Raw genomic sequence first — 17287 nt, 5'->3', positions numbered from 1 at the left:
TGCGACTGAACAAAGCGGTACCTGTCTGGAATAACAGGTATCCCCTCTTTGGAAAGCTCATCGGTCGGTGATGGCCTTGACTCTTCTTTCAGTTCCGGTTCTTCACACCGATAGCTTGTACCACACTACTACTTTTGTATCTTGAATTCTGCAACGGCTCTGAACCAAAAGGTGTCATTCTCTGTTCTTTTCTGTCCTCGAAGTCGATGCTCAAAACCTCGAAGATCATTGGACTTCGTGTTGGCACGCAATTACGGATTGGTCGCTTCTTCCGGAAGAACAGGCCAACGTAATGCATACTCGCAACTTGGTGCAATGAACGCGCGCACTACTAAACATTCATTCAATTTTAATTACGCTACTCGTAACGCGAGAAGGCCGATGCGAGTTGCATAGAATTTGATCGCGGATTTGAATGGTGATTACGAGCCGAGAAAAATTCCCACTTACGATACACATTTTTACTTGCTTCGGCAAACATGAATCACTTGAAAATGAACCCGCAAGATTTTCTTGCAGAAAGGTGTTTGCTGCATAGGCAAGAAAAAGCTGTTGCCTCTGCAATCATTTTTACCTAAAATAGCGAAATTACTTTGTACGAAATGTGATTCATCTGTATTTTCTTGCAAACTGTTAAAGTCGTGTAGAGTATTTTCAATGACATGTGGAATTTCGAAGAATAATTTAAAAACTCTTCGCAGTGGAGTAAATATTGCAGTAACTTTGATATTTTTACAAACGTCTCCGTTATTATTGACAAACTCCTACATGTGTTGTCTAGTAACTATTTCTTCAGGTTCAATATAGAGATTGGATTTTATAAAATATTACTTTCTCATGTGTTCCGGGTTGAAGCGTTCAAATAGATTTTGCAACAAACTCAACGTGTTTGTAATCTTATTATGTGACTCGGTGAATTGGTAATTTTTTCAAAAATTCAGAAATTACTTTTTTTAATTCCATTATAACATATAACATTAAGGTGAAGTGAAACACGTCGAGGAACTTGATCGACGTCGATAAAGAAGATTTTTCTAAATGCCTACGTTGCCGACGTTGGTTTTTATATTGACGGCTGTGTCGAATTATATCGGATATTGTACCAAATGGCATACTCCACCTGTCGTTTCGTTCAATAAATATCAAGAAATCGAAGTAAAACTCCAGAAATTCTCTGGATTCATGCTTTCTGGGGTCCTAATTGACTGCAGAGGGACCCCCTGCGCCATCTGTGATTTCCAGGTCAATTAAATTTTCACTCCGAGACCTCGTATTACCATCGTTTTAGCATAGAAGCGCATACAATACTTTTTTGCCTTTATCCCGTTCAAATGCAAGTTTATCGATTACCAGAGTGTTCTAAATTGTTGTAAAATTGTTCTGACCCTCTCGTTTCTCATATCAGAGGCTTCGATAATTGTATATTGATCGAAATACGAGAGCTCGACGCCATTTTGGTTCTGGTCTGGGATAAGTTAACAAATTTTTTCCAAAAATCCAAATTTTTGAACGTGTTAGGACAGTTCTTAGATGATCAGGAATGATGTGTCAAAGTTTTAGACAGTTTGGTCCAATACCCTTAAAAAAAAAGTGTTGTATTTGAACCGATTCATTTGAAGGGGGTTTCACTTCACCTCAATGACACAAAAACAATAAAATTAGTTACTTTTCCCAAATACATACATTGGGTGTTATATGCAAAATAAAATTTGGCGAAAATATATCCGTAAAGTAATAATGGAGTGCACAGCAGTAATGAACCAATCTTGCTAAATACATATAATATGTTACAATTAAAATAAAATATATCATAAAAATAAAAAATTTTAGCGAGCCCCATAATAATATTTATACTCTCAAAAATCTCGAATTCAGTACGATTGCATAAATATGCGAGACGGATAATCGATGAAGCTCGCCAAATATTTTTTTTTATCTCGAAGATATCTTTTGTTTTAAATGTAACATACAATATGTGTTTAGCAAAAGTGGTTCATTGCTGCTTTGCGCTCAATTATTATTTTACGGGTATATTTTTATCAAATTTTATTTTGCATGTAATACCCAATGTATGTACGTATTTGGCAAAAGTATCTGATATCATTGTTTTTGTGCGATTAATCGCCATTATATGGATATAACTTTGCAAAATAGACTTTTCCAATAGGATTACTTTAATTAAAATATTAAGTTATTTAAACATCTTATAACCGAATTGTGGTTTTCTCCTTGCGAAACGGCAAAATATGCATTCATCGCTCGTAAAAAAACTAATGGATATTGGGAAATTAATCCATTAATTATTAAAAAGATAATCGCTAATGGAATATGATTCAATTACCTATTACAAAAGTAATGAGTGATGGATTTCATTAACATTATTAATTAAGAAAATAATAACTAATGAAACTATATTCTATTGTTAAAAGTACAACATTATTTGCAACCCTGCTTTTACCATTATCATGACTGTTACCAACGATTTCAGAATTGGAAAAAGGTGTGAAAATGAATAGATAAATACATGCTTAATGTTGTTCCTGAAACCCCGATTTATTTTACTGAAGATTTCGAGCCATATAACATCATATCACGGATCTGATACAATACATTTATAATTACAGTACACACCAATATTGTGCGAGCAACAATGTTAAAGCTCACGAGATAAACTTTCAAAAAGGATATTAATGTCTTCTGTGGGACGAACGTTTCCAAGGGAAAAGTCTTTCCCAAATATTGAATCCATGCTTGTCATGACTTTTCATATGTCGCATGTCAGTTATGTGGAGATACAGTTGGCAAAGTGGGGTAAATGCATCCCATACGACGTTCTTGAATGAGTCGTTGTCCTGTGGGACAGGTTCTCCAGTCTTTGCGAAATTCGTCCACATGACGGCAACGCGCTGATCCGATAGCGTTGTAGCCTGAGTTAGTAGAACGTATTCATAAAGGCTTTCGTAAAATATGACCATCTGATCATCCTGGTAAGCAACGGCTGTAAGAAAAATGTATTATTACATTACTTTGGCACCGGATTTTCATAATAATATACCACTCCGCATATGAAACATTGAAACATGGGCACGTGACCACCGCGCCCTTAGTAGCACAATAAATATTTATTAGTAGAACGTATTGATAAAGGCTTTCGTAAAATATGACCATCTGATTATCCTGGTATGCAACGGCTGTAACGAAAATGTAACATTACATTACTTTGGCACCGGATTTTCATAATAATATACCACTCCGCATATGAAACATTGAAATATGGGCACGTGATCGCCGCGCCCTTAGTAGCACAAAATATTTCACTTATATTTTCCACAAATGTAACAAACATCGTACGTTATGTAAATACTTACCAAACATGTGTATTACTTGCAAAAAATTTACTTTAGAATATCATTTTTATAATATTTCAATAGTATTGTAGTAGCTCCATGTGTTTTCGTCAGACTTTTCTTTAAATGTACAATACATTTCGTTTCATTTTAATACAAGTGTTTTTTAAATATTATCTGCCGAATATGTTATAAAAGTTTTAAAAATATTTAAGATCAAAATCACACGATTTGCTCCCACAGTCGGAACGAAAATATTGCAAACATTTTCTCGTGTCTTTCGATACCAAACGAAGTGTTCGATAAAAATCGTAAAGTAAAAAATGTATTTGGCGCGAAACTCTACCGAGTTTCCTGATACGTATGTATTTTTATTATATGTTTGTAAATTAAAAATATAATTTAGATACATGTTTCTAAATTATTAAAATTAATTGTGATTGAGATTTTCTACAAATATTTCAGATATCTTTAAATGAAATCTACGAGACATTTCAAAAAATTTGTCGCTGGAGATATTAGCAAAGATTACAAAAAAATATTTAGAAATTATTCTGTGCTACTAGGGGCGTGTTGGAAGTGAAATGTTTAAGTTCAAGAAAATTATTACATATTAATAATTATTCTTAATTATTGTTTGGCAACAAGAGTTCGATACTGCTTTTCCTGTGCATAGTTATTACAATTTTTTATTTTTATTATTTTTATTTCGCTTTAAATATAAATAATTAATTAAGAGAATAACGCATTAATATTAACGAAAACGTTTATGCAAACTGTGGTAATACTGGAACACAACGATGACTGTACTTAAAGAGTAATTACCCAGGCAACCCTTGAAGTGGAATATTCGTAAATTAATCGTCTAAATTAGGTCTATAGGTATAGCCAATGTATATCGTCTATTATCCACCTAACAAAATATCTAAAGGATATATATATATAAATATCTATGTCAGTTGTAGATGAAAATGATTATTCCAATATTTTATTTAGTTTTTTTTTAAGAATAAGTTTACAACAAGATGCAATAAGTATCTTTAGCACCGATCGAGAAATACCGGAGCGGTCTTCATAAGTCCGAAAAATATTAATTCCTTCATAGGCTTTGGTAACATCATGGTCAGTGTTCCTGCTTCCTACCTGTGAGTCTTGGGTTCAAATCCCGACAATTGCAAAAGAATTTTTCTTTGTCAAAAACAGCAGGATTTGTCTGCATAGCTGTAATGAACAAGTTCTCAAACAGACTCTGCTCAAAAAGTGTTATGAATTTAATTTTCTTTACGAATACATATGTATATCTATAGACCATCTATTGTAGATATCGACGATATATATATAGTACGTACCATGTCGGAACATCTAGCCCTTGAAATTATCTCAAATAAAGTTCATATATATATCTTACATACGTTCAATAAACATTTATATACGATTAATGTACGGATATTCCTCGTTCCGCAGTGCTCGGGTAAAGTGATGTGAAAGTGGGGTCAAAAAGGTCTCGTTTATGAAACTTTTCTCCGTACTGGGTGTTGTTACGTCCCACGTAACGTCACCCCTCCAACTACATATATTAAATATGTTAAGCGTCGTAATTACTTTTCTCAAATACTATTTTACTAATATCGTGTTATATCGTCCTCGCTCGTCTGTCAATTTTCTACCGAACACGTGTTAGCAACGTGCTCAAAATAGGTAACCGTCACCATGCGAAAGGTGATAAGAACGAGAATCCCTTGTTCATAATCCTCTAGGACAACGATAGCCCGGGCCAGTGGTAGCCCAACTTAGGGCTTCGAACCTGCATTGTTAACACAAGTAAGAAAACTCATAGAAGTGGATAATGTTAAGTTGAGGGCAGTGTCCTCCCTCTACTAAAATTTTGAGACAATGCAGTTTAGGTACAGTATAAAAAGGGACGCACCTATGCACCCTCAGTTTAGTTCAGTTCAGTTTAGTTCAGTTTTGGTCCAGTTCAGTGACAGTTTATCGATAGACGACGAACGTTTCACAGAGTTTCAGTTTCTTTACAAGTACGAGCGACGAAGAAAACCAGTCTTCTCATTATTCAAGGTACCATATTTTCCTATGTTTTAATAAATCAATCATTGACCTTTATACGAACTTTTTCTTTTCTTCACCCTTTTGAAAGGAGAAACAACAACAATATCCAATTCCTACTATTCCTTTGATATAAGAGGGCGCGGGGCTTGGTCTATCTTCCCCTCTATATCTAACTCTTACTATCTCCTTGATATGAGAGGGCGCGGGGCTTGGTCTAGCTTCCCCTCTATATCTAACTCCTACTATCTCCTTAATATAAGAGGGCGCGGGGATTGGTCTAGCTTCCCCTCTGTATCTGATTCCTACTATCCTTTTCATATAAGAGGGCGCGGGGCTTAGTCTAGCTTCCCCTCTTCATCTAACTCCTATTATCCTCCAATATAAAAAGAAAACCGGATCTTTGCCTGGTTTCCCCTCTAAACTTATCCCTATAGACATTCCCGAAACTAACGGCGATAACGCCCAGGCGTTGGTACCAGGGGACCCCAGAAACTCCAAGCCAATTGTTGTAACCCTAGAGTAAAATAAAATCATCTTTATCTATTTCATAAAAATAATCAATTCATTTCTTCTCTCCCAGACGTAACAGTGTACCGAATCGTTTTAAACATTACAACGTGAATGTGTAGACTTCAAGGAAGGTCCTGACACTCGTGAAACTTTATTTTTATACATAATTTTAAAAAATATATAAACAAATTAAAAAAAAAAATGAAATTTACGAGTGTCAAGACCTTCCTTATAGCCTCTATGCTCACGTTGTGAGGTTTGAAACGATTTGGTACACCCAGTTCGGAGAAAAGCTTCATGAACAGTTGACCTCTCGGATGTCACTTTCACATCCCCTTAACTGTTTCAGAAAGTTTAACTTTCTGAAACAGATCCGTTTCATCGCATGCACACTTACACGTACACTACCACGCCATAAGAAGTTTCACTTTCAAACATTTAGAAACGTTCAAATCGGGCACGGATAAACTTCGGTCAATTTTGCTTGGTCATTCGACACTGTGAAGTACTTAAATGAGGAGATATTTATTCGACTTTTAGGAAATTAATGTGTTTTTTTTTACCTGGTGTATTTAATGTTTGTGAAAAGTTTCATACGACACATAAAACTGTAGCTAAAATCAAAACTCATTTGTTACATTTCAGCGGTTTTCTGTATGAATCCTTTGCTGAACAAGTTTATTCTGAATGAGCTCAGTAGCGATGAAGAATTTAGAAATTTATTGGAAACCAAGTCAATCTTAATTGATTCATTGCCTCACTTCAAGATTTAAAAAAGAAATTTGTTTGATAATAATTAATTTATAATGAATAATTATGAATTTTTTTAAATCAACAGAAAAACACAAAATAAGGAGAGATAATTGCTGATATTTGAGGAAAATTCCTGTTTTTCTTAAAAAATGTTGTGATAAATTAAGGTGATGTGAAAACCGCTGAAGAAATTAATCACGTCGGTAAAAAGCAATTCTTCTAACTGACGTTGACCACCCGAACCAATCTGCGATCTTCACCCTTTTCGGCCATTACAATATTTATGATACTGAAGTGATAACACGCGAGTCGTGATCGCCTAGTGAACTCCAGAGATCCGCCCCCTAGTAGCACAGAATAATTTCTACATATTTTTTTGTATTCTTTACTAATATCTCCAGCGACAGATTTTCTTAAGATATCTTGTAGATTTTCATTTGAAGATATGTAAAATATTTGTTTAAAATCTCACTGACATATTTAGTTTTAATAATTTGTAAGTATATATAAAAATGATATTTTTTATTTTATCAACATATAACAAAGATTTGTTCATTATTTGGCGATTAATATTTGCAACTCATTATTAGTAAGCATTCAACGACTTTATTTGCGGAAAAATATCCGAAATGCATCATCGGGATTTGAACTCGGGTCCTCTTGGTAGTGGCCCGGTAAGAAGGCTGGAATTCATTGGAATTAAACATTTTAATTCCAGTGAATACCTGATTTTTCCACTGCCCTTCATTCCATTGGCGATAAAAGAAAAAAGCAAAATCTAATTCCTATCAATTCACTTTGAAAAATAGAGAGGAATGGGATTCAAAGGAATTCAAAAATACGAGAATAGGAATAGGCAAAGGAATATGAATCTCAATACTCTTTGTGGAATTGAAACAAATTTTTTTATTTACACGGAAAAAAAGAAAAAAACGAAAAAAATTCGATTTTTATGATTACGTACGTTATACTTAAGTTCCTGTCAGTGTCCTCATATATTTCTACCTTAAGTAGTAAAATAATATTTGATGCTCAAAGGGATGCTTTCTCGATGATAACTTCCCTTTTCCCTCTCCTTCGAGAAGGGGTAGGGTCATTATAACATAAATGCAAGGAATAATAACAGGTCTTATATGCAAACGAGCTGTCTGCATCGCCTGTGAGAAGTTTGGCCATCTGGTGGTTCTGTCGAAACTAATGGTGCCAAACCATTGTTTCCGTAATTACATAAGCAAGTTTAGAGTAACCTTGCAATATGTAAAGTCTTACCATAATTGTGGTTACAGCTACCAGATAAACCTTGTATCTTATTATAGTTATTATAAGCTGTTCATAAAGTTAATATTACCATTTGAAATGTTGATTACTACTGCACCTTTTAAGCCCAGCGCCATGGACACAGTACCTATTGGCAAGGTTACGTTTATCATTCTATGTGGTCAATTTCACTATTTGTGCGGTTTCATTTACCACAGTACTTTGACCATGTCGCTATAGTAATTATAATAAAATTATTTCTTTCCGTGTATTGACATTAAAGGCGTAACTAATTATTGCGTAAATTACAATGGCAATTTTTTACAATTCTTTCCAATGATACCTTCTCCTCACTTTCGCACATAAAAAATGTGAAATTTCATGTTTATTTAGTAAATACTTTTTAAAATGCATGAGGTTTAATCAAATTTATATTTGGAATTCAGGAGAAAACAATACATTTGAAACCAATCTCAAATATTGGAATTCAACTACTTAATCTCTCGGGTATATAAAGTGGAATTGATTTAAATTTGAACTTATAAACTTATATTCCAAAAAAAGAATTCAAGGCAATTGAATGTACAAATTTTTTAAAGGAATTGGAAGGAATTAGGCATTCCTATAATGTATTCCTCTGAACGGAATACAAAACAATTTAATATCGACATTTCTTGCCGGACTAGAAGGAATTAAAACAAAGCAGAAATATATTCCTCTTTTCGGAATTGCACAAAAATCAGAGTACAAAAGGAGAATAGATTATAATTGATTCACAGAAAATATAATCCTGCTGTGGGAATTGGACCTGGAGAGAAAAATCAGGTATTAAATAGAATAGAAAAATCATCACTTTTATGTTCAAACTGTGAGACATTGAATCCTATTGTATTCAAGCCTTTTTACCGGGGGTAGTGCATTGTCCATTGATCTATCTGAAACATATGTACTGTCTACACTTCTAATCAGGTATATAAGATGTAAGTCGACAATATAAATATATTGCAATGTTAAAGCAAATTATTATTGATTTATCAATAAAAAGTCTACTAGTTTCTCTCTTACATTCTGTAATTTAGAAGAAAGACATATCAATTTATCTATTTATACATCTACAATCGCACAATATCGATGCAGCCGCCAAATGTTCGTTATGAATTTCGAGTATCGTTGATATACCTGAGTACCTGATATACGTTCGAGTACCGTGTATACCTGATTAGAAGAATAGGTTGTACTCATCAGTCAGATAGATCAATAGACAGCGACTAAACTGCCACCAAAAGGATGCGACTTCAAATCTCGAAGATGCATTTCAGATATCTTTCCGCAAGTCGTTGAATGCTCACCAATAATGAGTTGCAAATATTAATCGCCAAATAAAGAACAAACTTTGTTATATGTTCTTAAAATAAAAAATATCAATTTTATATATACTTATAAATTATTAAAACTAAATGTCATCGAGATTTTTAATCAATATTTTAGATATCTTCAAATGAAATGTATAAAACATCTTAATAAATCTGTCACCTAGATTTTTTAGCATGATTACAAAAAGTTATTTTACAATTATTCTATACTGCTAGGGTTATTAGCTATCCAGTTAGTATATGTAGGATGTAACAGAACTGGTAGTCACGTTTTATACAGCGCTATCCTTGTTGAAAAAGGAGTCGAAAAGTCTTGTACTATTTTTTCCTACAGTGCAAAAATTTCCTGTATTAACTAATTGAAGTACAGCCAATCAGTCGCGTTTCCCAACGGAAGGTTGCGTTCGGCTGTCTGCGGAGTAGCAGCCTTCCCGGCGTCCTCTCCACTATGCGATCCGTTGGGGAACGCGATTGATTAGCTGTGCTCAGGGGGTCGACACTGCCATGTATTGGGGTGTAACGCTTTATGCACTACCGCCATCTTCGGTTGGAGTAAACCTTCTTCGCGAACTAAAATATTTGGCGGGCTATTCAAATTCATTTATTAAACGAAGGGATATTTTCGGGATTTAAAAAGTACTTGCAATGATCAAAACAGACGTTGCTTAAACTGACACGCAAATGTAAGAAAACAGTATATTAAACATAAAAGAAGTTACAAAAGTGTCAGTGGCGCAACGCCTGTTTTAAATCACTGTAAGAACTGAAATAATTACATTAAACATTAATTAAAAAGTAACATATTTATTAAGATAAAAATATTAATTATTATGAATGTATAAATATACAAATTCTATACAAATTTAATTTTTGTTATAATTACTTTCATGAATTAAATGCGATCTATAGATCGCATTTAATCCGTTTAATTATTACAATTATTATAGTAAGAAACCACAAACTGTTCTTGATTTACACTTTTACTCACAAACTCACGTTCGCGATTTAATACCCGAGGTAATCGAAATTTGTAAAAATATTGCCACTAATCGAGGTTAGGTTCACTTTGGTTCACTTGTCCCGACTATTTTTATGCGCATCTACGCTGCGCCTCCTGGAGTCTCTTGCTATTGGTTAGACAATTTTTTCTCTGTTCTTCTCTTTCTATTAGACTGAAAAGTCACCACACCAGCGCAGTCTTTGCTAGGAGTAGGTGAACTAACTTTAGCGTTACACCTCTCCCATAAGGAGTGTCGACCCCCTGGCTGTGCTTCAATTAGTTATTACAGGAAATTTATGCACCGTAGGAAAAAATAGTACAGGATTTCTCACCTCCTTTTTCGAAAAGGATAGCGCTGTATAAACCGTAAGTACCAGTTCTTGACCCTGCAGATCACTGAGTTGCCGCAAACCGTTTCTTGATATACGGCCTTCGAATTTTCAACATTTTTCTACTTAACCTAGACTGGGAAGAAATTGGCGTGGTTCTTTCGTATTTCGATCAATATCTAAATCTCGAATGCTCTGCCGTGAAAAATGAAATTGTTAGAATCGTCGTATAACAATGTAAAACACTTTTGTAATCGGAAAGCGCAAATTTGAACATGATAAAGGCAAAAAAGCGTCTTATGAGCTTCTATGCCAAGACAAAAGTTACACGAGGTCACCGAGAGAAAAAATTGTTAGCCCTGAATGCTACAGATGGTACTCTGCAGTTAATTGAAGTATCAATAATCACGAATCCATGGGATTTTTTGAGTTTTACTTTGATTTCTTCATAAATTTTGTACAGAAACGGCAAATGGATTATGGCATTCAGTACAATACTTAATGTAAATGACACAGCGATAACGTAAGTCATTAGAAGAATCTTTTTTACCGACGTCGATTAAATTTCTTAACGGGTGCCGCTTTCATTAGAGTTTTTAGCTTTGGATTTTAAGCAACTTAGGGCATCCTGCGTAATATATTAAATCTAAATTTTTAAAAATCGCTCGTGTTAGTATGGATAGCGCTACGTCGACACGTCGCTATGACAACGCACGTCGACACACCATATACCACACACGTACATGACGTCACAGACTTGGTATGCGGGAAAGAGAGAGGGGATATATTCCAATGCGTAACGCTTTTTCGTTACATCTCATCTTTTCCAACATTTTACTCCTCAAATAGTCGAGGCTCGGGCGCCGCATAAGAAGTTTTATTTCAAGAATATTTCTGTTGGTTAACTTACCTGCTGATGCTGCAGTATGTTCTTGTACTGCATAAACAGTAACCGGTTGTTTATATTCGATTTGGTAATAGTATACGGGTTCACAGGAAGCTGCTGATACCAGATCCACTAGACGATACACTGGGTATGCAACTATGCTGTCTAGATAGAACTGAAACATAAGAATATATCAAATAAAAATTAATTTAATTATGTTAAGTGAAAATCAAACTTCTTGCAATTATTGTATCTGGACTTACATTTGCGAGGGCATCAGCGGTTTTATCATTAATAGGATATTCTTGAAAATAGTATTCTCGAAGCTGATCACCAATTTCATCACAGTACTCCGTTCCTTCATATTGCAAAATTGATGCTGCGATTCTTTTCCAATTCTCATTCATGTAGGACAAAACCAAATCGGTGCTATTGTTGTATTCATCGATGATTCCTGTTTGATTGGCACATTCATTATTTCCGTAAACAATACAACAATTTTTTTAAATATTCTATCCTAATCCTATTAAAATTCCACAGGAAATTTACCAGCGAGGATTCTACCACATTCGTACTTAGTAAATCCGACAATAAGAGGTACTTGATGAAAGTTTCCTTCTCTCAATAAATCATAAGGTTGTGCCGTAAGGAATCGCTCTACACCATTTATTACAGGCTCCACAACGGGACTCCACGTTAAAAATGGATCATAGTATTTTCTCTAAAATAATAAGCGAATAATTAATTATGCTTTATTTAATAACCGACAGTGTTCATCACAAATATTTCGTAGGTATGTTTCTCGTCATGATTTATTCTTTCAGCAGTAATTAGAAAAAGAATTGAGTACCAAAAAGACTCATACTTACTTTGTTTCCTCTTTATTATATAAATGATAAATTATAATTTATAGGAGATACTGATGTACATGTATTTAATGAAAGTAGACGCAAACAGCGTCATGATGTATAGGGTATTCCAAAAGTAATAATAATCTTTTAAACTGATGGGAGTTAACGATATTTCCATTTGGAAGTTCTTTGACCACTTTCTACATAAAGTAAATATTTGGCAAATTATTAATGTTTAAAGTTGACCACTCACAGTCACGCTACTTAAATCAGCTACTTATATCATTATAAATGATAACGATAATACTTACAATTAGTTACTTCGAGTTAAAACCGTAAAAATTGTATCATATGAAAGTATCCAATTTGAAATATGATAGATAGTGAAATAAGATTTGATTTCTTCAAATGCTCTTACTTTTAATTTAATTTAATATAAAAAAGTCTAACACAAGCAAATAAGCGAAACTTGTGTAAAATATGAAATCATAACGTCGTTTGTGATTTCATTCATACGTGTCCTATTTATGTTTTACGATTAACCCTTTTGCTGCCACGCGACTTTTTGAACTTACGCCAGTGGGCCATAATATAAATTTCATATTAAAAATTGTATAATGGCAAAGAACTGCGAAATATATTATGATAATGGTACAATCTTGCCAATAGCACGTTTCTTTTATAAGGTATCCCAGGTCGATCTCTGCGATTTGATTTCTTTTATAATATGTTATAATAGACTAAAAACTAAGCGACACGTATTTGTTTTTATATGACATTAAATACTTTAAGGAGGTGAAACCACCATCCAAAGTAAGGCTTGTGAGGGATGGCTCATCCCTTAATTGTTTTTTTCAATTGAGAAAATTATATTTCACCTTTTTCGTTATGAGAAAGCTTTTCCAGATGGATTGGTTAAAAAATATTGTTCTTGTGGGTGAAACTGCCAAATCGCTTCCTTGACATGCCTTACTTTGGATGCTGGTTTCACCCCCTTAGTGTTTAATGGCAGATAAAAAAAAAACATGTCGCTTAGTTTTTAGTCTACTATAACATATAAAAGAAATGAAATCGGAGAGATCGACCTGGGATACCTTCCTTGTAAGTGTACACCATCGATATCACCTATAGAATAGTCTTCAAGCAATTCCTCTGAAGATTTACAGTAATTACCGCAGAAAAGAAGGTGTTACCGCATTGAATCTTACAGTGAGAGTGAAAATGAAGGTGAAAATAATAACATGGAATGGTCAAATCCTACCGGGAAAATAGCAAACGTAATGACATTTTCTGGATCATCTACGAGCGTACCATATTTCTGCAATTAAGTGCAAGATTTATATTTTTTATTTATCATGGATCAGATGTTTCCAATGATTTCCCCGAAACGAATAAATATGCTGCACAAAAAAACATATCGAAATTTAAATCTAGTCGTGTGAATAAATTGAAACCGACTAATAAGCAAGCGATCATGCGTTTTTTTGGCCTCATTATATGGATGGGTATTGTTAAATTACCTAAAATAGCTTTTTATTGGTCACTATTGTTGACCCTGTTTTAATACATTTCATTGAAAAATATAATTTTTCATAAACACGAACTATACTGATTCATAAAATAATTTGCGAGAATTTTTAAGTTACTGAAAGTACGTACATGAAAAAATTCTGTTTTATTTAGAACCTTACTTTGTTTTTGGCTAAAAAAGAAGATTAAATATTTTATATATTAAATAAACATTTGTTATTATTGAGTAGCCCACTTTTTAATTTATAAGGTTATATACATATTTGCATAATTCATTAATTTTTATTCCAGAGCATTTGTCTCAAAATGAATGATTTTAGAAACAAATTCATGATGGTCACCGGTGAACACCATGGCCCAAATGAAAAGACAAGCGCCGGTCCCATGGGACCACCGTGGCAGCCAAAGAGTTAATAACATTTTTCGAGTATTTATTTAACACAGTTTCTTGAAAAAAAGAAGTCATTTAAGCTCATATTGTCCACAGCATTTGTTAAAATTTTGTTTCAATGTCATTAAATCTTTACCTTATACCATTATATAAACAATAGAAATGAAGAGCACTTTTGGTTCTCAATTTTTTTCTAATCATTAGTATAACAATTAATCGTAAGAACAGGTGTATAAGATGTTCTTACTTGATATAATTAAGATTAATAGACTTCCCGATCTTGACTTCAAATACATATTAATAACCAACCCGATTCTAATAAATACTACATGGAAAATGTTATGGTTTATAATGTTGTAAATAACCTAACGTTAATATTATATATATGATAAAACTTAACAATATTGCGTATCGTTTATTTTTACTTGAGAAAAATGTTGCCAATTTTTATGAATCATTTCATGAGAATTAAATTAAAGTTTAATTGTGATTACCTTTAACTTAGATAAAGTTCTTTCGAAGTCATCAATGGCCCTAGTTTTCAAGCAACGTATCATGTTGCTACTGGTATCAGTAGGGCAGTTCAAGAGTTCTGCTTGTTCTTCCGCGATATCTCTCTGATGTGTAGGAAGAGGTTCTGGGAATGTCGGTGCGCCATTCATTGCAATGACCTTGTGGAAAAGCCCTTTAGACAACGGCGAAAGCATGTGAAGTATCACATCTCGAGCGCTATTCGAATAACCAGCAATGGTAACACTATTTGGATCACCACCGAAAGCTGCTATATTTTTTCTAATCCACCTGAGTGCCTCGACTTGATCCTTCAAACCGAGATTACCAGGTGCTGCCGAATCACCCGTACTGATGAAACCTAAAACAAGTCAAACTTATACGTATATATTTACCATTTAGTGGAAAATAAAAATAACGAAGAAATGGCATTTTCAGATAAATGTCCCAAGAATTAATGTTGCACAATATATACGACAAATTTAACTATACCAAGTTGGTCGTGTCAAGTAAAATATTGAGCATAAATTGATATTACAAGTCGTGAACAATTTTACCTTACCATTATTTCTTTGTACATCGTGCTTTTGTCGAAGAGTTATTAAAATTATTAGATAGAGTCCGTTCAATTTGATGTCCGCAAACACCAATTTACGAAGCACAAAAGTATAATAATTGAATTTCCGACGAAATCATAATTGTTTACTGCAATGCGTACTGAAGCAAACGCAATTACTTGTCCACTCTTGAATTTTCATGCAACTAACAATTGAGCCGCTCAGTGCACACATTGATTAACTCCATAAAACAAAAAGTTGAGAAATGCGATGAAGTAATGTAGATTCTTTTTTAAAATTCCTATTATAATATAACTTCAAATATATAATGTAGAGTACATAAATACAGTTATAGTTTTCATCTAACGGTATATAAAATTAATAAGAAAGAATAGCCAAAAAATAATCGTCTGCATTTTATATCGACAAATATTTTTGCAGGTATTAAATTTCCTCCCCTATTCCTGTATGCCAAACCTTTTGTTCCGTTATGCTTTTGTAAATTTCGTGCCCATTTATCAGGATTACGACTTCTTTTCCTCCCAATCGATGTGTTTGTTGGGGAATTTGTACCGTTGCAATCAGATGAATCCGAGAAACACGATAAACGTCTTCTTGCCCCAGACTTTCTGCTGATAAATCGTATTGAAGAATCATCGCTGCTTTCCACATCCACATTGTTATTAGTTTCGCTCATCTTGATTATAACGGTATAATATTTAGTTCTTTAAAAACAATCAGGGAGTAATGCCGTGTAATATTGGTGAAGTATACGGTAACATTCAGCGTGAGAGATCACTGTTATACTAACTACTGTCTGCATTGCACTTCTTTCTATCTGTTTGCTGATGCGATTTTATTACTCATATTGTTGAAAGGGGGAAAGCATCTTCGGCTGTTTCAAAAAATAAGCGTCGATGTACGGCCGCAACAGATAATCCAATAATACTATGCTGCCAGGTATTCGTCTACGATTTACATTAGAGTACGGAGTTAATCAAAATGGCTTCTGAAATAAATTACTTATTATTCAATGCCCAAAAAAATTTTGCCGTTTAATGGTGTTAATCTCTATTAATCAGGAAAGATATTATAAATATAAAAAGTGATGACTATACCAAGTGCTTTGACCCCTAAATTTAAGATTTTTCAAAAAGTGGAGTTAGTCGATGTGTGCACTGAGCGGCTCAATTTATAATGCGAAATATTTTCCTTGCATATCCTATTCATGATTTCTACGTGTAACTTTATATGTTATTTTCCCCATATTTATTGAAAGAGAACGGGCGTTTTTAAAATTTTTTGTTTATTTGAATAAGTAATTTTTATTTCTATTTAGTGTTAAACATACCCAGTGCCTGAACACGGTAACTGACAGTAACTAAGATAATGTCCGGTCTCAACAAATTCAAAGGTCCTTCTACATACTCCCGATCAGAGTCTGAGTAGTAACGATCCGGTGGGAAATACACCAATATTGGTATTCCGGAATTTTTATTCTTGTCAGAATCTGGATGCGTCTGCAATCATTGATTTAAATGTTAATTCCTATTTAATCAATATAATGATAGAATAACAGTACTAAGGTCAAGTAAAACCCACCTCAAAAAAGTAAACATTAGTACATGATTTGTGAGCACCTAAGGAAGAGTAATCGGAACGATTGTTGGTCACTCTACAATGAATGGTTACCTTGTTTAAATATAATAATATTAAGGGGTTACACCATTTTGAATCACCCAAAAATTACGGCTTTTCAAGAATTTTTTTTTAAGAATTAAAACGTTTTTATCAAAATTAAAATACAGTATGGTATTATATAAAAACAAAATAAAAAATTAATACAAACGCCGCTTCGACGGCTTACTCACTGACATCGAACGCAGGACAGAAACGGTACAAAAGACAGACTCAACGGACTGACTG

General features: G+C 33.7%; 1 protein-coding gene across 4 annotated transcripts in view; it reads right to left on the bottom strand.

Annotated features, from left to right (window-relative positions):
- Positions 1–2528: 2528 nt before the first annotated feature.
- The window catches only part of LOC105700415 (esterase FE4), a 35435-nt gene continuing 20676 nt past the window's right edge, over positions 2529–17287 (bottom strand). For all 4 annotated transcript variants that reach the window (XM_012426239.2, XM_023431737.1, XM_023431736.1 and 1 more), the window contains exons 9-14: positions 16713–16881; positions 14789–15165; positions 12072–12243; positions 11786–11976; positions 11547–11697; positions 2529–2998 (exon numbers count right to left, since the gene is read on the bottom strand). In XM_012426239.2, the coding sequence (XP_012281662.1) occupies positions 2688–2998; positions 11547–11697; positions 11786–11976; positions 12072–12243; positions 14789–15165; positions 16713–16881 (1371 nt within the window). In that variant the 3' untranslated portion in view covers positions 2529–2687. The remainder of the gene's footprint in view (positions 2999–11546; positions 11698–11785; positions 11977–12071; positions 12244–14788; positions 15166–16712; positions 16882–17287) is intronic.

Source organism: Orussus abietinus, unplaced genomic scaffold (assembly GCF_000612105.2).
Source record: "Orussus abietinus isolate OABI.00-Male unplaced genomic scaffold, Oabi_2.0 scaffold138, whole genome shotgun sequence".
Taxonomy (NCBI): domain Eukaryota; kingdom Metazoa; phylum Arthropoda; class Insecta; order Hymenoptera; family Orussidae; genus Orussus; species Orussus abietinus.
Note: the sequence above shows the minus strand (reverse complement) of the source record. Positions and strands in the feature narration are given on the sequence as shown.